The sequence below is a fragment of the Rana temporaria genome, chromosome 6 (genome assembly GCF_905171775.1).
Source record: "Rana temporaria chromosome 6, aRanTem1.1, whole genome shotgun sequence".
NCBI classification, from domain to species: domain Eukaryota; kingdom Metazoa; phylum Chordata; class Amphibia; order Anura; family Ranidae; genus Rana; species Rana temporaria.
In genome coordinates, this window is record NC_053494.1 from 153,966,573 (window position 1) to 153,990,662 (window position 24,090).

General features: G+C 40.7%; 1 protein-coding gene across 2 annotated transcripts in view; it reads left to right on the plus strand.

The window, feature by feature from the left end:
* Positions 1–24,090, plus strand: part of PDE1A (phosphodiesterase 1A) — a 340,988-nt gene that overhangs the window by 70,494 nt on the left and 246,404 nt on the right. Inside the window, exon 1 of one of the 2 annotated variants that reach the window (XM_040357636.1) lies at positions 17,372–17,878. The exons of the other annotated variant lie outside the window; for it this stretch is intronic. Within the exon in view, the coding sequence (XP_040213570.1) occupies positions 17,826–17,878 (53 nt within the window). The 5' untranslated portion in view covers positions 17,372–17,825. Of the gene's footprint in view, positions 1–17,371; positions 17,879–24,090 lie in introns of those variants that run through there. 2 annotated transcript variants of the gene reach the window in all.

Below are 24,090 nucleotides of genomic sequence, written 5' to 3' on the forward strand. Positions count from 1 at the left end.
CATTGTGTTGCCAACTGTTAGCCCTGCTTTTATAAGAAATTATTTTATTTATCTTCCAAAAATTAATTATAAACACTTTAGAAATGTTGTATTTATGTTGGCGTGTCTACTAATTTTATTGTTACCACCTGCAATGTGCTGCTGTGGAAAACATATTGAAAATATCTTCCTTTATAATTGGCATGAAAATTTAAATTTTCTTAAAAAACAAATATTTCATTAATGATCAACACTTCTTGATACATTATCCACTGATGATTAACATGCTTAACCTTGCATTGTGCAATCTCAGACAGAGGGGGACGTGAAGTTCTACTGACAGCCATTATCCAATCATGTGCAAGATAAAAAAAAAATGTTTTTACTTTTCTTGCATGGGATTGGGTATTTTTTTGCAAAGTACAATTAAATTCTATTCACCAGACTGAGAAATTAATAGCCTATTTGCCTTTAGTAAATGAACCCCAGGGAGATGAGGAAAATTTATGTAGCTGAAGAAAAACATAATGTGAAATCAGTGCAAGGTAAGTGTAAGCAAGTGTCCACTCTGCCTTGCCAACAAAAACATGCTTGAATTCATTTTCAGCACACATTTTTAGAAGCCAGTCACACAAATCATACACCATAATACTGACCATACACCTAGAAATTTTAGGGCAATTTCAACCAGGTAATGTGGTCATAGGTCAGTAAAAAGAATAAAGGTAATCTGCCATTAATAGATTTAATCGATTGGTAAACTTTGATATATTTTAAAAGAAAAAAATGTCTATCTATTCTAAAGTCGCTCCAGTCTGGTCACATGATAGGGTCCCAGCTCTGGCTACTGTGTAGAGGAGAGATCACCAACAACAGCTGCAGAGCCTAGGCAATGATGTTACCCATAGAATTTCAACTGGGCAGCCATTATTGGCTGTCCCTCATCTACACTGAAAGCAGTGCTAAGACCTGATCATGTGCACTGCAGCAGCTTCAGAACAGTTAAAGGGGTTGTAAAGGTAAAAAAAAAAAAAAAAATCCCTAAATAGCTTCCTTTACCTTAGTGAAGTCCTTCTTCACTTACCTCATCCTTCGATTTTGGTTTTAAATGTCCTTATTTCTTCTGAGAAATCCTCACTTCCTGTTCTTCTGTCTGTAACTCCACACAGTAATGCAACACTTTCTCCCTGGTGTGGAGAAAGCCTCTTGAGGGGGGAGGGGGCGAGCAGGAGTGTCAGGACGCCCACTAACACACAGCTCCTTTCTCTATCTGCAAAGTAGATAGCATCCTGACCCTCCTGCTTGCCCCCTCCCCCCTCAAGAGGCTTTCTCCACACCAGGGAGAAAGTGTTGCATTACTGTGTGTAGTTACAGACAGAAGAACAGGAAGTGAGGATTTCTCAGAAGAAATAAGGACATTTAAAAGCAAAATCGAAAAATGAGGTAAGTGAAGGAGGACTGCACTAAGGCAAAGGAAGCTATTGAGGGAAAAAAATGTTACCTTTACAACCCCATTAAGTATAAGCATCTTTTCTTTTACAGGATAGATAGAATAGTCTTAGAGTGGGGGTCAAATAGAAATGATTTAAAGAAAAGAGACAGGAAAAGCAATTTGTAAGAAATTGATCAGATTTTCCGCTATGTTGGATTGTGGCTTTCTCTTCTTGATTACCCAGTAGTAGGGATGAGCCGAACACCTCCCGGTTCGGTTTGCAGCAGAACATGCAAACAGGTAAAAACTGTGTTCGAACTGTTAAAGTCTATGGGACACGAACATAAAAAATCAAAAGTGCTAATTTCAAAGGCTAATATGCAAGTTACTGTCATAAAAAGTGTTTATGGGTCCTGCCCTAGGAGACATGTATCAATGCAAAAAAAGTTTTAAAAACTGCCGTTTTTTCGGGAGCAGTGATTTTAATAATGCTTAAAGTGAAACAATAAAAGTGAAATATTCCTTAAAATGTCATACCTGGGGGGGGATGTCTATAGTATGCCTGTAAAGTAGTGCATGTTTCTCATGTTTATAACAGTCCCTGCACCAAATTACATTTCTAAAGGAAAAACAAGTAATTTAAAACTACTTGCAGCTATAATGAATTGTTGGGTCCCGGGAATACAGATAAAAGTCATTGAAAAAAACGACATGGGTTTTTGGAGCGTTTTTTTTAGCGCCCAAATGAGAATTGCCATCTGTGTCCCATTGGAGAGATTTCCCTTTACTTCCTGTCCAATAGCTAAACGGGAAATGAGTAAGGCCCCTTTCACACTGGGGCGTTTTTCGAGCGTTATTCGAGCATTGTTCAAGTGTTATTCGAGCGTTTTTCGAGCGTTATTTGAGCGTTATTGGAGCGAAGCCTAACCTGCAATCCCAATTTGCTGGTAAAGCACCGCTAAGACCCTAATATTTTATGGCGTTTTTGCAGTGTGAAAGGGTAATGCCGCGTACACACGATCATTTTTCGGCATGAAAAAAATGTTGTTTTTCAAAAACGTCATTTAAAAAGATTGTGTGTAGGCTATACATAATTTTTCAGGCTCTGAAAAACGACAATTTTTTTTTTTTTTAAACGATGGTGTATAGGCAACGTCGTTTTAATGATGAAGTTGGGAAAACGTCGTTTTTTGGACATGCTGAAAAACTACGTTTCTTTTCATGCTGAAAAATGATCGTGTTTTTACAGCGCTTTCAATTCATTTCAATGGAGAGGGGCATTTTGGAGCGTTTTTTTTTCAGCACCCAAAAGCTGCTCCAAAGATGCTGCTTGCAGTGTGAAAGGGTCCATTGAGATCCATTGAGAGCGTTTTATGAGCGTTTTAATAGCGCTATTTTTAACGCTAAAACGCTGTAAAAACGCTTCAGTGTGAAAGGGGTCTTAGGGAATCCCAATATGTCAAGGACAGATAGGGAGGGTGAATCGCTCTATTAGCGGCTCAGACAGCAATACAAACTGACATCTGAAAAAGTTTTTCCTTGAGTTACACTTTAACTTTAAACCATTTGTAAATGTTATCTTCATAAGATCATAAATACAATGTATACAGTATACTGTATAGTCATGTATTTATTTCAGATTCTGAAAAGTTTTGTGGTACTTATGGCATGTCCTATGCCTTTACAGTGGCACCTTCATACCTTGCTTCTGGCCCAACTTTTAACCCCAAGCAGCATTCATTTACCTTATTTGCCGGCGTATAAGACGACCTTTTGGATGCAAAAAAATGCATCCAAAGTCGGGGGTCGTCTTATACGACGGATCTGTCTCCATCAGGCTGCGGACATCCATGTTTCAGGCTGCGGGCATCTATGATTTAAAAGCCGCGCCTCCTCCTCAGACTGTTCCGTGGTAGGCGGAACACTAATTTTCCCAGCAGGGCCTCTGTTCAGTGTTCCGCCTAGCACCTATGCCTTCTCATCCTCGGACAAGAAGACGTCCGTGATAGGCAGAACACTGAACAGAGGCCCCGCTGGGAAAATTAGTGTTTCGCCTATCACGGAACAGTCTGAGGAGGAGGCGCGGCTTTTGAATCATGGATGCCCGCAGCCTGAAACATGGATGTCTGCAGCAAAAAAATAAGGTAGGGAGATCGTCTTGGCCAGTGGAGGCATGTGATGGACAGTGGAGGCATGGAATGGCACAGTGGGGGCATGGAATGGCACAGTGGAGGCATGGAATGGCACAGTGGAGGCATGGAATGGCACAGTGGAGGCATGGAACGGCACAGTGGGGACATGGAATGGCACAGTGGGGTATGTAATGGCACGGCACAGTGGGGCATGTAATGCAATGGCACAGTGGGGCATGTAATGGAATGGCACAGTGGGGCATGTAATAGAAATGGCACAGTGAGGCATGTAATGGAATGGCACATTGAGGCATGTAATGGAATGGAATGGCGCAGTGAGATTTGAAAAATGCCTGTTTCTGTCAGCGGTTGTTCTGGCTACCCCTCAGCTTCCATACAGACTAGTAGGAGGGGGGTAGTCTTATACGGCGAGTATATCCCAAAACCAACATTTTTCCTGGAAAAATAGGGGGTCGTCTTATACGCCCAGTCGTCTTATACGCCGGCAAATACAGTAATTTTCCACAGCATAGATTCGTTGGTAGCACGCCTGGAAATAAGGGACACATGCACTTCACTTCTTGCTGAGGAACCGTCGTTATGAAATTCTCAACCATAGGACATAATATCATCTTGATTAGTAGATCAAGAAGTTAAAATGTTTTTTAAAGCCTTAAGGTTTTTTACCTTAATGCATGAGTTTCCTCCCACAAACATGTTGGTATGTAAATTGTCTCCTGTCTAAATTTGCTTAAGTATGAATGTGGTTTAGGGACCCTAGATTGTAAGCTCCTTGAGGGCAGGCACTAATGTGAGTGTACAATATACTGTATGCAAAACATTGCGTAAATTGATGATGCTATATATGTAATCAATAAACAAACTTCAGACTGCTAAGGATGGATACATGAGAAATACAAAATTAACAGAAAAACAATTCATATTTCACCAGTAAAGTTGGCTGCAAATGGAGTCATTGGTAATATTCAGACAAAAATAAATACACTGCTGCTTGACAGAGCTATTAAGATTTTTCTGGTTTTCATGTGGAATAAACCTATAGCGTGTATGTAGTGTTAAGTCATCCTCTAATGACTTTGTATCACATTTTAGAACAAGATTAACTGGGTTTATGCACGAGCCAGTGGCACAAATTCAAGCAAATTAAAAAATGTGTTTCACGCTATGGGACACTGGCACCGTGACGGCTGAATGCCAAATGGGGAAATTCTGCGCAAACACTCTAACTGAAGTCAGTTGTAGTTAAAGGAGCAGTAAGCAGTAATTTATTCTAGCATTGTTTTTAAAAATGGTAAAAACAGAGATTTTTTTTTTTTTACTAAGCTTACGTATTTCTCCCCAAAATAGATAGATTATAATGCCGCATACACACGATAATTTTTCGGGTTGTAAAAAATAAAAGTTTTTAAGGGTCTAGAAAAAACAACGTTTTTTTCAACCCGATCATTAAAACAGCCTTGCCTACACACGATCGTGAAAAAAAAATGCTCTAGCAAAGCGCGGTGACGTACAACACGTACAACGGCACTATAAAGGGGAAGTTCCATTCAGGTGACGTCACCCTTTGGGCTGCTTTAGCTGAATTCATGTTAGTAAAAGATGATTTGCGCTTTTCTGTCTGTTACAGCGTGATGAATGTGCTTTCTCCATTACGAACTGTAGTTTTACCAGAACGAGCGCTCCCGTCTCATAACTTGCTTCTGAGCATGCACGGATTTTTCACGTCAAAGCCCACACACGACCATTTTTTACAACCCGAAAAATGACAACGTTAAAAACGTTGTTAAAAAATAGAACATGTTCGAATGATCGTGTGTTTGCGGCATAAGAGACAATGGCATTCCCTGCTTATTAATGAAAAATTTAGATAAAGTGGTTTAGAAATAGTGACAGGAAAACTTGCCCAGGTTCGATTTTCAGAGCATTTTGCCAAATCTAGTTTGAAATTTAGCAGCAAATCTGTTTGAAGTCTATGTTATTCTTGTTCAATTATTTTAAACCATATTCCCAGATTCCCTGCACTCCCTCCTATTCATACATCCCCAATTATGCTAACAATATTTTAAAGCGGAGGTCCACACCAATTTTTATTTTAAAAGCCAGCAGCTACAAATATTGCAGCTGCTGACTTTTAAAAAAATGGACACTTACCCGTCCAGCACGCCCATGATGTCGGCAGCCGAGGCCAAGCAATCGCTCCTCTCTCGGCTGCCCCACCGCCATCCTCGGCGAGGGAATCAAGAAGTGAATCGTTGCGGCCTTACTGCCCGGTTCCCTACTGCGAATGCGCAAGCGGCGTGGTCCGTCCTCACTGGTCCCCACTCTCTCCTGGGAACAGTGTGTTTCCCAGGAGACAGCGGGGGGACGGGGGACGGAAGGAGGCGTGACTCCCACGGAAGTCTATGCCCGGAAGTGGGCGCAAATACCTGTCTTAGACAGGTATCTGCACCCCCTCCTCCCTGAAAGGTGCCAAATGTGACACCGGAGGGGGGGGGAGGGTTCCGAAAAGCGTAAGTTCCATTTTAGGGTGGGACCTCGCTTTAAATATAGACTGTTGTGTGCTTGCCAGCAAAAACAATAAAATAGGTCCTCCTGTAAAGCCCTGTGGAGGAGATATTGAAGTAGAAGTGGCCTGTACTTGTGGGGCAGTGTCACCAGATGTATTTGGATGGTGCTTCCTCCAGTCTCCTACAAATTGCCTTGTCTCTGGACAAAATCCTCCCCTTCTGCTGTTCTGCCTCTCCCCGATAACTTTCCTCCTTTCCTTTCAGTGGCACCCACAGATATTCTGCCACCTCATCATCCACCCCCTTGTCGTTGCTGCAATACACTTTGCAGTAAGCTCCAGCTGTTTTAACACCACTGCCTCTTGTTGCTTTCTGCCTTCTGTCCCCTGTCTGCTGTTATCATCTCCTTTCTCCATGGTCATCCTTATCATCAATATCTGAAAGGAGGAACATGACTTGGGCATGACTCTAATTTTCCATCTGCAGCTACTCGGCAATCATATGATCAAATAATTATACCAACTCCACATAGCCAGTTTTGACAGAAATTGGAGTAGAGGAGAAGGAAGAAGATGCATTAGCAAATCTTAGGCCCCGTACAGACGACCGAACATGTCTGCTGAAACTGGTCCGCGGACCAGTTTCAGCAGACATGTTCGGTCGTGTGTAGGCCCGAGCGTGCAGGATTCCAGCAAACATTTGCCCGCCGGGCCTTTTCCCAGTGGGCAAATATTTCTGGACTTGTTTTAAAACAGCCCGCTGGAATCCTGCCCGCTCGGACATGTTCGGTCGTCTGTACAGACCTACCGTACATGTCCGAGCGCCCGCCATCCCTCGCATGCGTCGAATGACTTTGACGCATGCGTGGAAGCATTTAACTGGCAGGGCCGCCCGCCCACGTCACCGCGTCATCATCGCGGCGACGGCGCGGACACGCCCCGCGTATTGTTTACGCGCGGATTTCTGTACGATCGTTAGTACAGCCATCGTACAGAAATCCCTGGGCAGACATGTACGGTGAAAACGGTCCAGCGGACCGGTTTCATCGTACATGTTTGCCCGTGTGTACGCGGCATCACAGATGACTGGCTGCCCTTTGCCTGGCAGGAAAAAAAGAGGAAGACTTTTTTAGCCACTCAACTATCACGTATGTGTGCTAATGCTGTATAGCATGGGCACTTTGTGGTGAAAAAACTCTACATGAAGCAGCCTACCACTGCATTGTACTGCAGAACCTACTTGCCCCTAGTGTCTTCTCTCTGACTTTAGGTATGCCCGACATTTAAAAAAATATATATATTTTGTTTGTGGGGGCACACAAAGAAGAGGAAAGAGCCAGGTTTGCTGGAGGGGGACCCAGAAGAGGAGATTCAGGGCTGCTCTGTGTAATACCATTATACATACCATTGCACAGAGCTGGTGAGTATAACATGTTTATTTTTTTAATTTAAAAAAAACTACCTTTAGTAACACTTTCAGTTCAAAAAGCGAAGGGAAATCTCTCTAAACAGTCAAAGATGACAACCCCCCTCAAAAATGGTTTTAACCCTTTCCTACTGCATCCAAAGCATTGACTTTAAAGCGGAGTTCCGCCAAAATAAAAATAAATATTACAAGTCATCAGCTACAAATACTGCAGCTGCAGACTTTTAATATATGGACACTTACCTGTTCTGGGCACCCGATGTCGGGTCCCGAAGCCAATTTGTCCCTCGGCTCTTGGGTGCTGCCACCGCCATCTTTGGTAAGGGAATCAGGAAGTGAAGCCTTGCAGCTTCACTTCCTGGTTCCCTACTGCACGTGTGCGAGTCATGCTGCGCGATCCCACTGGTCCCTGCTGTCTTCTGCGACCTGTGTGTCTCCTAGAAGACAGCGGGGGGGACGGAGTAAGCGCCGGAAGTGGCGTAGGTCACTGCGGTGATCTATGCCCAGAAGTGGGAGCAAATACCTGTATTACACAGGTATCTGCTCCCTCCTCCCCCTAAAAGGTGCCAAATGTGACACCGGAGGGGGGATTCCAAAATATGGAAGTTCCATTTTTGGGTGGAACTCCGCTTTAAATATACTTTAGTGGTATTCCACTTTCAACTTCTTGCCATCTACATAAAAATGTGTTCTCAGGACAGGGCAGCATTAAAAAAAATGCAGAGTAAGGACTGTGTCTCTTTCTAACAATTTTGCAATAGATATTAGTAGCAGTTATACTATCAATCTCAAAGACATGTTTTGTCACTAGGCGAATAGATAAGCTGTCATTAGTAGACAGGCTGTGGGTAGAAAACGCCCATTGAAAACGTCCATTAGTGACGAAACGCGTCTGGGAGGCTGCGTCAGTGACGTCACCACGCCAAGGAGGAGGGCTCCTCAAGCCGGCCGGCTTTACTGTTTGTTGTCACACGCTGTTTTTATTCGTACTGATGTAAGTACATTACTTTTATTAAATATATTTTATCCTGCGGTATCACGCTATTGTGCCCCTTCTTTATCTTCCGGTGTATGTGTCTGGACCGCTTGATTGCTGCTGTCTATTGAGGGGGTTATTGAGAGTGAACTGCAACTCCTTTCCATCCTATTGCTGGGGCTTGGATCTCGCTGCTTAACATGAGTGTTCCACCCTGAGTATCCAGAGGATTGAAAGGCCGTGGCTGGGCTATAGCCAATTGCAATAAAGGCTTGCCGTTTGGTAAGCAGCTTATTCTTACGGTGGAGGATTTGTACCAAATGCATGCATGTCACCTGGGTGTTCGAAGTTTGACTAAATTTAAGAACCTAGTGTCATTCATCAAGCAAACCAAAGGTTCCATCTGATGTTATTGCCTACATGGGGATTTCATCAATTTTCATTCATTGACTGACATTGTTTTTGAATTTATTAGAGTGGCGCGGCTTTTTTATACTATATAGGCTGTGGGTAGAGATACAGCAACTTTTGGCATTTTTCTTTTTTTTTTTCATTTCAATAGTTACTCGTTTTATTTTCTACAGCTGCTAATGATCATGGCACACCGGCAATTTGTAGCTTTATAGACGTGTATTGTAGCCAGCTGAATAATTGCCACACAAAATAACAAAAGAGAGTTGTAGCTGCTACAATTTCCCTCACGTGGCATGGCCCTAACGCTGGGGCTACATAAACAGTTTAGCCTCTTTAAAATGTAACCGCTTCTTGATGATTTTCTCCAGAATAAATGATTTCAGCAAAGTTGGTTTCACTGCATAAATACCAATTTTGCATAAAGTACAAAATAATTTCACAGAAAAAAAACCAAACTTTTTTCTTCATTTTGAGGGGTTTTTTTTTTTGCATTTATTTAGGGTAGTTACATTTATTTCTCTTAGATTTCTTTGTATTTTAATTCTTTATCTTTTATTTGTGCATTTGATTGGCATGGGTGTACTGTCGTGTTTAATGTTTTACTTTTTCCACTGTCTTTGGGGCAGTTTTCTGGCCCAAGAATAGGCCCAGAAGATTATACAATCAGACTGTAAATAATATGTGTGGGCAAACTTGATAAAAGCAGCTGATTGTGGTTCTTAGCCACACCAAACCACATTGCATAGTATGTGAGTCATTTTTGTAACTAAATTGTATCTAAAGCCCAAAAAAATATGTAATATATTTCAGTTTACCAATCTTTGGATGTGGTGGATGCATTTATTTTTTTTCCTTTATTTTCACTTGGTATTCCTGCAAGTATCACAATCCTTGTCCTAGGGTGACAACGCTCACTAACTGTACTGTATTTTTGGAGGCGCAGCATTTTCACCTTATGACAGATAGGGGCAGGGGCGGACTGACAACTCATGGGGCCCCGGCCAATAGAAGATTATGGGGCCCCTTTGCTTACAGATGGCCACCACGCCAGGAGGCAGTGCAGAGGCGGGGCAGCTAAAATCTCAGGATTTTCACATCAAAAGCATGTCGGTTTCGGACATATCAGGGACAGAACTAAAAAAAAAACATAGATTTTTACATACTATCCCTGGTTTTACTGAGCCTGGCAACCATGATGGGGCCCCCTAGTGGCATGGGGCCCTCGGGCAGTGCCTGAGTGACTCAATGGTCAGTCCGCCCCTGGATAGGGGTTGATTTACTAAAACTGGAGAGTGCAAAATATGCTAACTTCAGCTTGTTCAATTAAGCTTTGACGAAAAAATTGTAAGCTGATTGGTTTCATGCAGAGCTGGACCAAATTGTGCACTCCCCATTCTTAGTAAATCAATGTGTGTTAGAACTACAGAGAAACTCCCCCTCTCCTCATCTCCACAATATAGTGTCTTCTAGAGTGACAGAGGTGAAAAGGGCAGGGCTGATACTATTGCTAGAGGTAACACTGCAGAGTGCACAGAATCTTGCAAGCTCACTAGATTTCTGACAGAAATGACAGGAATTGTTTGCGCTTAGGTAACAAATACATTTAGGTCCATATACAGTATATTTGGACACGGCACAATTTTTTTTTCAGGTATTAACCAAAACATATTTAAGCTATAGTTACATATATGGATGTCGGCTGAAAGTGCACACTCTCAGGTTTAATTTGAGGGTATGTACATCCAAATTAGAGGAAGGGTTTAGGAATTTCAACTCTTAAGAATAGCCACCCCCTTTTCAAGGGATCAAAAGTAATTGGACAATTGAATCAAAAGCTGTTTCATGGCCAGGTGGGGGCTAATCCTTTGTTATTTATTCATCAATTAGGCGTTAGGTAAAATGTCTGGTGTTAATTCTAAGTGTGGTATTTGCATTTGGAATCTATTGCTGTGAACTTACATCATGCGTTCAAAAGAGCTGTCCATGCAAGTGAAACAGGCTTCAAAAATTGTAATTGTAAAAATTGTAAGGCTTCAAAAATGAAACAAATCCATCAGAGAGGTAGCAGCAACATTAGGAGTGACCAAATCAGCAGTTTGGTACATTCTAAGGAAAGAAAAACGCACTGGTAAGCTCAGCAACATAAAAAGACCTGGATGTCCACGGAAGACGACAGTGGCGGATGATCGCAGGATCCTCTCTATGGTAAAGAAAAACCCATTCACAACATCCAGACAAGTGAAGGACACTCTCCAGGAGGTGGGCGTATCATTTTTAAAATATACAATCAAGAGAAGACTTCACAAGAGCAAATACAGAGGGTTCACCACAAGGTGCAAAGCATTCATAATCCTGAAGATTAGAAAAGCCAGATTATACTTTGCCAAGAAAAATCTAAAAAAGCCAGACTAGTTCTAGAAAAGCATTCTTTAGATGGATTAAACTAAGATTAATCTGTACCAGAATGGCGGGAAGAAATAAATGTGGAGAAGGCTTGGAACAGCTCAGGATCCAAAGCACACAACATCATCTGTAAACCATGTTGGAGGCAATGTGATGGCATGGGCATGCGTGGCTTCCAGTGGCACTGGGTCATTGGTGTTTATTAAAAAAGTGGGTAACTAAAGCGCTAGCCAACAGTGAAAAATAATGAGTGACCAGTGAAAACCAAAATGCTGCTCAAATCTGAATTGTGCTAAAAACAAATAAAGGGTATGAATAAAAAATGAAAAATTATGAGCGCAAACTGAAAATCTAAAAGTGAATATCAAGACAGTCCTAAGGACTGATGACAATCTATTAAACACCTTAACAATTTCAATGCTGTGAACTATAATTGTGAAAAACCCTCAAACTAGTGCAACTGATGTAACAAATATGTGAATAAATTCATATTCAGATATTTGTTACATCAGTTGCACTAGTTTGAGGGTTTTTCACAATTATGGTTCACAGCCTTGAAATTGTTAAGGTGTTTAATAGATTGTCATCAGTCCTTAGGACTGTCTTGATATTCACTTTTAGATTTTCAGTTTGCGCTCATCGTTTTTTATTCATTGGTGTTTATTGATGATGTGACAGAAGACAGAAGCAGCCGGATTAATTCTGCAATGTTTAGAGATATACAGTCAGCCCAGATTCAGGTTAATGCAGCAAAGTTGACTGGATGAAGCTTCACAGTACAGATGGACAATGATCCAAAACACACTGCAAAAGAAACCCAGGAGTTTTTGAAGGAAAATAAGTGGAATATTCTGCAATGGCTGAGTCAATCACCTGATCTTAACCCAATTGAGCAAGCATTTCACTTGCTGAAGGCAAAACTAAAGGCAGAAAGACCCACAAACAAAGAACAGCTAAAGACAGCTGCAGTTAGCGCCTGCAAAGCATCAGAAAGGAGGAAACCCAGTCTTTGGTAATATCCATGGGTTCCAGACTTCAGAGTCCCCCCTCCCCCACACAAGTCCACAGAGCTCCTCTTTACATTGCAGTTCTCTCTTACATCAGAGTACACAGAGTTGCCCTCTACGTCAGAGTCTTCAGGGTTCCCTTTCTGAACACTAAAGCCTTCATTTATTGAGCTTATGTTATTTTCTGATTAAATTAGCTATGCAATCATATTTTTTTAAGCAAATGCAGAGAAAGGTTAAAGCTATTAGGGGATTATAAGATAATTTAGCCAATTTTACATGTCATTGTGTCAAAACATGAAAAATAGATAACAATATTATGATTTTTTTTCTTATAAAATACTTTTTTTTTTACCAGAGCTGGCACTTTGGGAAATAAATAATTTTTCACTTTTGATTTAATTTGCAAGTGGCATCTGTATAAAAAAATGTATATGAGAATCCCATCCGCTTCCAAGGTAATATGACCACATACACATTTGCCTTTCTGCCACAGCGTTTTCACTTGTTTTTATTTGCCCAAGCATCTGTACTGCAGTATGCAGGCACAACAAAAGGTTCTACAGAGATGAATTTTAAGATACATCTTCCTTCTCCCATTTATCTCTATAGAACTTCTATAGAACCAATATGCTAGAAATTAGGCTCCAGTAACAGTTTTTTTTATTTCAGGGTTGCAATAACTAGCTGCTGTGGCCTACATACTAATTTATAGGTATATTCTTTAACCACTTCAGCCCCAGAGAATTTGGCTGCCCAATGACCAGGCCTTTTTTTGCGATTCGACACTTCGTTGCTTTAACTGACAACTGCGCGGTCGTGCGACACTGCACCCAAACAAAATTTGCACATTTTTTTCCCACAAATAGAGCTTTCTTATGGTGGTATTTGATCACCTCTGTGGCTTTTATTTTTTGCGCTATAAACAAAAAAAGAGCGTACATTTTGAAAAAAAGCTATATTTTTTACATTTTGCTATAATAAATATCCCCAAAAATATATATAAAAACAATGTTTTCCTCAGTTTAGGCTGATATGTATTCTTCTACATATTTTTGGTAAGAATTGTCAGCCATTGTCGAGTACTCTCGACATCCTATGCCCTAGTACGGAGCTTCCTCCATATGTGTGTAAATGAGAACCTTGTCAAGAAGAATGTACAAAATACATCAAAGATGGATTATCCAAAGGCTTCCAGCGTCTGAAAGACATATTGAAATGTTTGCCTTTTTTCCATATCACTCATATATGGTGTTACTGTTAGCTATATTGAGTTAATTGAATAACTGAGCTGAATATCTGGAGAATCCCTTTCTGAACACTAAAGCCTTCATTTTATTGAGCTTATGTTGTTTTCTGAATAAATTAGCTCTGCAAACATATTTTTTAAAGCGGTTGTAAACCTGCATCAATTTTTTTTTCTCCTGTAAGGCAAAAGTCATAATGAGCTAATATGCACCGCATATTAGCTCATTATGAAATACTTACCTCGGAACGAGGTGTGTAGCACTTACCTGGTTCACGCCGAGTGAGATTTCATCTTGCCTCGGTGTGTCTTCCGGATATCGCCGATCCAGCGCTGTGATTGGCTGGAGCGGCGATGACGTCACTCCCGCGCATGCGCGCGGGAGATTTAAAACTCGGCAAGGTCCGGCGGCTGCCGGTCCTTTTGCCGTAGATCCCCCCTGCGCATGCGCCGCATTGCGAGGGGAATATCTCCTAAACCGTGCAGGTTTAGGAGATATTCTCCTTACCTACAGGTAAGCCTTGTTATAGGCTTACCTGTAGGTAAAAGTCAAAAAAGTGGGTTTACAACCACTTTAAGCAAATGCAGATAAAGGTTAAAGCTATTAGGGGATTATGAATAATGGGGGGAACTAACTAAGATCTCCCACCACAGCTGTAGATCTCTGCAGTTCATCCAGAGTGATCATGGGACTCTTGGCTGCATCTCTGATCAGTCTTCTCCTTGTATGAGCTGAAAGTTTAAAGGGACGGCCAGGTCTTCGTAGATTTGCAGTGGTCTGATACTCCTTCTATTTCAATATTATCGCTTGCACAGTGCTCCTTGGGATGTTTAAGCTTGGGAAATCTTTTTGTATCCAAATCCGGCTTTAAACTTCTCCATAACAGTATCTTGGACCTGCCTGGTGTGTTCCTTGTTCTTCATGATGCTATCTGCGCTTTAAACGGACCTCTGAGACTATCACAGTGCAGGTGCATTTATACAGAGACTTGATTACACACAGGTGGATTCTATTTATCATCATTAGTCATTTAGGTCAACATTGGATCATTCAGAGATCCTCACTGAACTTCTGGAGAGAGTTTGCTGCACTGAAAGTAAAGGGGCTGAATAATTTTGCATGCCCAATTTTTCAGTTAGTCAAAAAAATTAGTCAGGCCGAATCCCGTTGGATACATGAACTTTGCACTTTATTACCCCATGGGCACAACGTGGATTTTGATCTAAATTGTTTTATTTCCAATTATTAGCTGGAGGCTTGTCCCAAAGAAAGGATCATCATTTTCTATTTATTATCCTTTTTTAATAATAGATTTTATTCCTGTCCACCTTTTAAAACACTTTCATCTCCTCATTCTTATTCCAGAGAATTCAAGATTTTAATATTATATATATTTTTTCTATTTTTATTTTTTCTATTCCCATTATTATGGTAGCTTGACCCTTTGGCCCTGATTCATTTATCATATCTATTATGGAAATGTCATCCAATTACTTGAATTATTAATTGAATTATTGTGCCATCGGTTGAGCCTATTATGGATACACTAGTTCATAAGGTCTATGATTGTCTCATTATTATTATTTTTCACATGTATTATTACATACTTACCTATTTCATCTTTTTAACCACCAGAGGGGGCTGCTGATTGTCTCAAGGGTGTTAAGTTCTAATTCGGCTGATTATTTTATTTGTTACCACCAGAGGGAGTACTCGATGGCCGCAATATTGTTAAAAAACTTTTTCTCCTATTTTAAGATATTAATCTTCTTAAATTTAAGTTCTGCCTGGATGTTGATGTCTCAACCGCAATGTTATTATTATTCAGTCAGCAATGTTAAGATCATCACCGTGCCCGCCGTCATGTTGACACTGGTTGTCATGATGGCGCAGCAGCTATAAGTCACCTCCTACACCTACAGCTCCATTACCCTATGATTAAGTGGTGTGTTCAACCACATAATGCACCAGGGAAGTGAGCCGTCGGTGACATCATCTCCTCTCTCTACTGTGTCTGATGCCTGTGTCATCGGTTTTAAATGTGAGTTTTTATTACGATTTTTAATAAAGTTTGCCATACGTTTTCACACTGTTTAGAGCGTATTCCTTCCTCTATGTACCCTGCGGGGAGCCATTGGTCCAAGGAAAGAGGGTCTTAGACGCTGCATAGACATTATTGCTGTGGATTTAAAGAGACCTGCATATGGTGTTACACGCATTGCAAGAGAGGAGCTGCTGCCATTGTTATACTATTAAGGCTTATTTGGAAGCCAGCTAGAGGTGAGAGGCTGGGGGAAAAGGGCACCTGGAGTGGAGCACCTTGTGATTTGGCTTGGAGCACTTCACCTTGAAACAAATTGTGGACATTTATCTTCTTTTGGGCTGCATGTTTGGAGTTTGGCCCTGATTGCTATTTTGCACAGAGACTGTAATATTGCACATTGCATGAAGACTGATTCATCTTCAATATATTGAATTCATTTCTACACCTTTAGCACATATTTTATTGTGTTCACATTGTTGTATTTGGTTCACATCAATTAATTATTTATTAGTTATTATTAATTTATATGCACTAATTTGCACTAATTATTTACAGTATTAGCTTTACTGTCTTATGTTTATTTTCACTGGATTTTTAGGCAATTAATATATATATATATTGGTTCTATTAGCAAGCGCCCCAACACCCCCCATTTTTATATTAGGGTATTATAAGATCATTTAGCCACTTTTACATGTCATTCTGTCAAAACATGAAAAACAGATAACAATATTATGATTTTTTTTTCTTATAAAATACTTTTTTTTTTTTTTTTTTACCAGAGCTGGCACTTTGGGAAATAAATTATAGTTTTAACTTTTGATTTAATTTGCACGTGACATCTGTATACAAAAAAATTATATGAGAATCCCACCCATTGTCGAGTACTCTCTCCTCTCTCCTGCAGTCGGTGCTGGCTGACACAGGGGAGATTACATGACCGAACTCTAGCAGGTTGAAAATAGTAATATGTCTCCTTACCAGCTCTCTCCTCTCTTCACGCTATGACAGCATGAGGAAAGGAAGGCTGATAAACAGCAAGTGTGTTTACACCCTGATCAGCTGTGATTGGACACAGCTGATCACATGGTAAAGAGCCGCTGTGATTTGCTGTCTGAAGAAAACAGCAATCACAGAGCCTGCCGGGGTGCATGCCGCATCGGGCGTGTTTCTGGGAAGACGTCAATAGACGCCCTCCCAAAACTGGACGACTGTGCTGTAGGTATATATATATATATATATATATATATATATATATATATATATATTTCTTACACAGGTTAGTCAGCATAGGTGTTAGCAGAGGGGAAGGGACCATTTTTAAGCTTAGTTAGGTCTATCCTGGAATTCTACATTTTTTAAGATTGGCTGGAATGTCCTTTAAAATAAACGTAACTTGTATTTTTAGTTTACTGCTCCTTTATGCTGTCATTACATAATATCATTTTGAAGAGTTATTTACATGTTTTCTGAACACTGTGCCCTGTCATAATCTGGAATACCCTCCACAGTGAAAAGTGCCAGACAAACAAGGTAACCCTTTAATTTTGTACTGGCCTATCTACACCTCACATCAAGACGGGAATAAAAGCCAGATTGTAAAGCAATTATAATCTCTTGAAAAGCAGCCAGCCACACAGACTGCATCTATCCGTCTTTATTAATTTGTGTACGGTGCTTGTTACTGAAGAAACTTTCTTACGACGTGAACATGGAAAACTCTCGGGCAGCCCTCAAACTTTTAGTTTAAAAAAAAAAAAAAAAAAAAACAGGCTTACAGCAGTAGTCTAAATTCTACGACATGCCCATATGTTTAAGGAGCTCTGACGAATATAAGCAGAGCACATTCTCAGAGCTTGATGATGAGAACTTGCTGACTTTTTTTTTTTTTTTTTTAAGCTTCAAATGCTTTTGGCTGAGTTTCACTTTCCTTGCAGACTTTAGTAGTCTGTGACTGTGGCCCTTCTCCTTTCTCAGTCAACTCTAAACATGTGCTTTTGTACAGTTCGCTGTGTTGAGTTGTGTGCACAGTTATGTGGCCTCAATGGATTTTTTTCACTCAGCAGTTAAAGAGGGTAAACTCCTTCGAAGACACAACATACTATCGGGACTGTGAACAGCACAATAGCTGAAGAAGATCTTTTTATGTATACTTCTGTTTCTGGACTTTTTTCATTCTTTTATTGTTTTGTGTTTGTGGTTCAATTTCTGGAAATCTATACCCTGCACTAAATTTAAATGGGTGACTGCATTACAATTAAGAAAAAGCACCTACAAAAACCAATATTTAGGTAAGTCATCTTGTACTTTGTAGAACTTTGATTCAACTTTTTCCAACATGTGCCATGATAAAATTGGATTTTGCAGTACAGTTTGTACTTATCGTTTACACTGTGTTAAATATTAATTGTTTGAGAGTTTTACCGGTAACGTAAAGTTTTGTGTTGCTGAAAAGAGAACGTGTTTATGATTTTATCTGCTGGAAGCCTGAATTTACTTTTCTCGCTGTAACTGTGAAGTGTTAGAAGTGTGATCCAGAGTTTCTTAATACTTTATTCTTTGATCTCTGCAGTGTTCAGATGCTTTTGTTACTAGCAGTACTGTTGGAATCGAGTGTGGCTTTTAATAAGTAACGTTTTCAAAAGTGAATTTATAATACAGCATTTGCTAATTCAAAGGAAACGTTCAAAAGCACAGGACTATCCCAGTTTGTGGTCGATATTGTTTGGAAGTATTATGACTCTTTTTTACATGTTTAACTCATTTGGGCTTGTAAGACAAGTTTATGAAAGGAGCAACAAAGTGCAAAGTGCATTAATCGACAAAAAGATTTTATTCTTTATCTACTTAGTCCTACCAGGACAATGAAAGATGACCACATTGACTGTGCTGTCACTCCTGTTTGTGATTGGCATGTATATATTTCTAATTACGTAATGCAAAACACATAGTTTATTTGGGATTATAATTTCCTGCTTTGTCACTGACCCAATTCGAAAACATCAATTGTATGCAAATACTGTGCACACAAGCTCATAACCTTACAAAACCATAGATATGTGTGTAATATATATATACACAGTTTATTTAACAAGAAAAACAGCAACATGGGCATATGACCTCAAACTAACTGGAGGAGCGTTCAAAACTAGAAAGTATTATTTTACTGAAAGGGTAGTTGATGCTTGGAAAAAAATTAACAGCAGAGGTAGTAAGACAGTCAACAGTAAATGGATCCAAACATGCTTGGGACAAACATAGGTCTATAGTCAGACAATAAAGTTAATGAAAAAAACAAAACAAAAACCAAAAAAATAAATAAAAAAAGGGCAGACTCGATGGACTACTCTTTCTTTTTCTGTTGTCACTTTTCTATGTTTCTATGTAAAAATATCAAGTGACCAAAAAAACAGGTATAACAGAACTAACTCTACGTAATACCCCTCCTGCTGTGTTATACATAAAATCAACAGTAATATGAACCTGCTTGTCAAAGTATGGTGCACGCTCTACACTATAGGCAGACTCGTACTAGAGTTGTATTTATTTTAACAGGAAAGGGAGGTATTCTATGGAGTGAGTGTTGTTATACGTTTTTTGTCACTTGCTATCTAGATATATTCCTTACAAAAGGATAGAACATGGCAGTCCTCTATGGCTGTGCAATAGTAGATTTCTTGTTGTTGTTTGAACAACAAAACAAGAAAACTTTAAAGCCTAGCTAAAAGAGAAATGGGTAGATTTAAAGTGCAGTAACCAATGCAATCAGTAAAAGTAGACATAGAGGACTCAACAAAAAGAACGGGTTCCTCTATCCATCTCAGCGAGGTGGATAGAGGAATCCTCCCTGCTGACTGCTGATACATTGTATTCTGACAGCGGGATACCTCCACTGTCAAAATACACTGATCAGTGGCTGCAGCCGCTGATCATAAAACATTTTCCAACGTTCCCTTCAACAGAAGTCGAACGCATTGGTCTACTACATGGACAGCCATACGTGGATTGAAATTCGGCTGGTCCCTCCTGAACCAGACACATTTTGATCCATCTCTAGCCAGCTTAAGGCTTCATTTCCATGGATGTTTTTGAACGTTTTTACAGCCACTTTTCTGAGCGTTTTTTGCAGCTTAAAAACGGCTCTCCATGTTAGTCAATGGCCTCATGCCCACCATGACGTTTTTAAGCTGCAAAAAAAACCAGGACCAGTGCATTCTGAAGCTCCAGCGATAGAGCTGTAAAAACGCCAGACGTTAAAAATTGCTCAAAAACGCTACCGCAGCGTTTTTTGAGCTCCAGCTCAAAAAGAAAAAAAGTGATCAAGAATGAATATACCATTCTTATAATCAAAAACCAGATAATAAATAATATACTTATGACAAAAAATTACCAACAAAAAAGTGACTTTAAAATGTGCATATAAAGTGCATATAATGTGACTTTTCTTAGGCCCCGTACAGACGACCGAACATGTCTGCTGAAACTGGTCCGCGGACCAGTTTCAGCAGACATGTTCGGTCGTCTGTACAGCCGAGCGGACAGGATTCCAGCGTACATTTGCCCGCCGGGCCTTTTTCAAGCGGGCAAATATTTCTAAACATGTTTAGAAACATGCCCGCTGGAATCCTGTCCGTCGGACATGTTTCGGTCGTCTGTACAGACCTACTGTACATGTCCGAGCGGCCGCCATCCCTCGCATGCGTCGAATGACTTTGACGCATGCGTGGAAGCATTGAGCTGCCAGGGCCGCGCACGTCGCCGCGTCATTGTCGCGGCGACGGCGCGGCCTCGTCGCCGCGTATCGTGTACGCGCGGATTTCTGTATGATGGTGTGTACAGCCATCATACAGAAATCTCCGGGCAGACATGTATGCTGAAAACGGTCCGGCGGACCGTTTTCATCGTACATGTTTCCCCGTCTGTACAAGGCCTAAGGAGTAAAGAATAGCTCCAACGGTCCAGATATATCACCAGTGCCACGTGTTGCTCCAAACACCAAACTTACTAAGATGGCCGCCGGTCCCAAAACAGAAGCAGCAGCGTAATGTTAGAACGTAGCTCCTCCCAACGCAATTTGTGCACATGCACATCTTCAGGGCATACTGAATGACAACGCCTCCATTTCCGTTTTTAGGGCCATCTTAGTAAGTGAATGTCCCCACAGGGTAGATTTACACTCTGCTATACCTGTAAACTTTGGCGTATGGATTTAATCGATGTATAGAAGCTGATTTTACAAATAACATACTACACTATATACATTTTTCTGTGGCTCCGGTGTAGTGAGTGTTTCTCCTAGGCTTGATATATCGTGGTGCTGGCCAACCACTGTGCGAGTGGAGGATTGCCATGCAGATGGATTCCCATACTGTGATGACTTGTCAGTCATAACAAATGCTGTCTGCTGCCTTTCTGATGTGGCTTATAGCTGGTGAGTGTGCAAAGGTTGTCGTTTGGAGCAACATGGGGTGATATATTTGGACTGTTGGATGAATACTACTACACGTGGACAATTCTAAAGCCCTGTACACACGATCGGTTTGTCTGACGAAAACGGACTGATGGGCCCCATCTGTTTGTTTTCCATCGGTGAAAAAACATAGAACATGTTTTAAAATTTTCCTATGGATAAAAAAAACGATAGAAAAAACTGATCGTCTGTGTGGAAGTCCATCGGTCAAAAATCCATGCATGCACAGAATCAAGTCGACACATGCTCGGAAGCATTGAACTTCATTTTTCTCAGCACGTCGTAGTGTTTTACGTCACTGCGTTTGGACACGGTCGGATTTTTGACCGATGGTGTGTAGGCAAGACTGATGAAAGTCAGCTTCATCGGATATCCAACGAAAAAATCCATCGGAATAGATTCCATCAGATATCCGATCGTATGTACAGGGCTTAAGAAGGGTCACATGTTTGTGGGACTTTCTATTCACATTTTAAAGTCACTTTTTTGTTGGTCATATTTTTTCATAAGTATATTATTTACACTCTGTTTTTGGATTATAAGATTGTTATATACATTCTTAATCACTTAAGTGCTGCACTTTTTTTTTTGTTTCATATTTCATTTTGGGGTTGGTACACTTACCTTACTAGCTGCTAGCTGCCTAAGTATTGAACTTATGTAATTTTGGAAGCTAATCAGGATTGGGCCTGTTGAGTACTTGGATGGAAGACCACCTTACTTGCTGCTACATAGTGCTGACTATTCTTTTTGAGTTTATTGAAATACTATGCCACAACTGTGAGTCAAGCATTTTACTTAAGGTTGCAGAGCAACCCCATTCACTTGTACAGGTCACATTTGGTGTCAGTACTGCCTCACAAGCATGAGATGCAGCTTGGGCAATATGTACTACCCACTCTGGCCACTATTGCATTGTTTTTACCAATGCTCATGTGCTCATGTGAACAAGCCCTTATTTTGACTTGTCACTGAATGAATGCAAGAAGTTGCTGCTTATATCATTGATGCCCTGTACACAAGCGGAATTTCCGTCGGAAAAAAGTTGGATGTTTGGCTTGCATACACACGGTCACACAAAAGTTCTCTGAACTTTCCAGCATTAAGAACGCGGTGACGTACAACACTACGACAAGGCGAGAAAAAGAAGTTCAATGCTTCCGAGCATGCGTCAAATTGTTTTTTGTTTTTTTCGCCATTGGAATTGTATACAGACTAATGGATTTTCCGAAAGTGACGTCGGAATACGAGCTTGGTGCTCGTGGATTCTTATGCATACAGTTTTTATCTTAAATGTGAGTACATATATTGGGGTAGATTCAGGTACATTTGCGCTTTTTTTGCAGAGGCGTAGGGCAACGTTTTTGCCCTGCGCCCCCGCAAATTTACTGCGCTGCCCTTGATTCATGGAGCAGCAGCTCCGAAAATTGCATGGGCGCGCCGGCAAAATGCCCGGCGTAAGCGCGCGCAATTTAAATGATCCCGTAGGGGGCGGGAATCATTTAAATTAGATCGTAGAGCGCATGCTCCGTCGGGAAACTTCCCCGACGTGCATTGCGGCAAATGACGTCGCAAGGACGTCATTTGCTTCAAAGTGAACGTGAATGGCGTCCAGCGCCATTCACGAATCACTTACGCAAACTACGTAAATTTGAAATTTTGCGACGCGGGAACGACGGGTATACGTAACATTGGCTGCCCCTGCTAATAGCAGGGGCAGCCTTACGCGAAAGACGCCGTACGGAAACGACGTAAACTGCGTACGCAGGGCTCGCGTAACATTGTGAATCGGCGTTAGTATGCAATTTGCATACTATACGCTGAGCACAACGGGAACGCCACCTAGCGGCCATCGCAAGAATGCAGCCTAAGATATGCGGGCATAAGAGCCTTATGCCGCACATATCTTAGGCTGCAGTCGGCGTAACGAGGTTCCTGAATCAGGAGCATTCGTTACGCCGGGGCAAGTAAGCAATTGCGCTGTGTAACTATGGTTACACAGGCGCAATTGCTTCTTGAATCCAGGCCATTGTATTTTAAACTAATACATTTTTATCCAAAATACTACACTATTGGCATCCTTCCCCTCCTTATCTCTCCACATTTGGGAGTAATACTTTAGTTGGAACAGCAAACCTAACCTCCACTTAGAAGCAAGTACACCTCTGAATACTGACAATTACCAGTGTTATATGCGGTTGCCTCATAACCGCAAGGTAGGAGGCCATTGCTACCTGAGTGTTAACAGCATGAAGAAGGATTTAACTGCACTCTCTTGCACATTTGCACAGAAGAAACTGCTTATCTTTGCATATTGCTATTTTGCACAGAAGATTTCAATAGACTTTATCTGTACCGTGCACATTGCAGTTTCATATTTTATTGCACATTGTTCTGCACATTTTGCATTCTTTTGCACACACTTGCATTTTTTACACATTGCAGTCATGGCATGGATCGTTATCTGATGTTGATTTGCACTTTATATGTCTAGAATAATTAAATGAAATGAATAAGTTGGGGGATGGGAATTAGTTTAAGAAAAAACTATAGAATTTAGATAAGAGGGTTACTATTAGTAGCAGTAATTGACCATGAGACTTGATTAGAAATATATCAAAATATTGGATTTATTTAGCACAATTCGTGCAATTAAAAAGTTATCAGATATAAAATCTAATTAGTATTTAAAGTTCCTGAATACATGTAACAAGACTGACAAGACTAACAAAGACTACAATTAACGGCGCCCGTCTACGCGCGCTGGAAGTTCACACATCAGTGACATGCATCATAGGAATATGACAATTTATAGATAGCCCAGTCATGAATCATGGGGACTATATGTTAGGTAATCATATGTGGGAAGCCAGAAAAGGTCTCACCACATTAGTGATAATATAATGTCGAATTGATGCATTACCTGGTGGGTGAACCTGTGGTTGGGGAGATGGGGAGAGGGGGGAAGTGTGTGATGTACCTTGTGTTTGTCAATACCCAGAGTTGTATAGAAATATAGTACAATGTTATTTA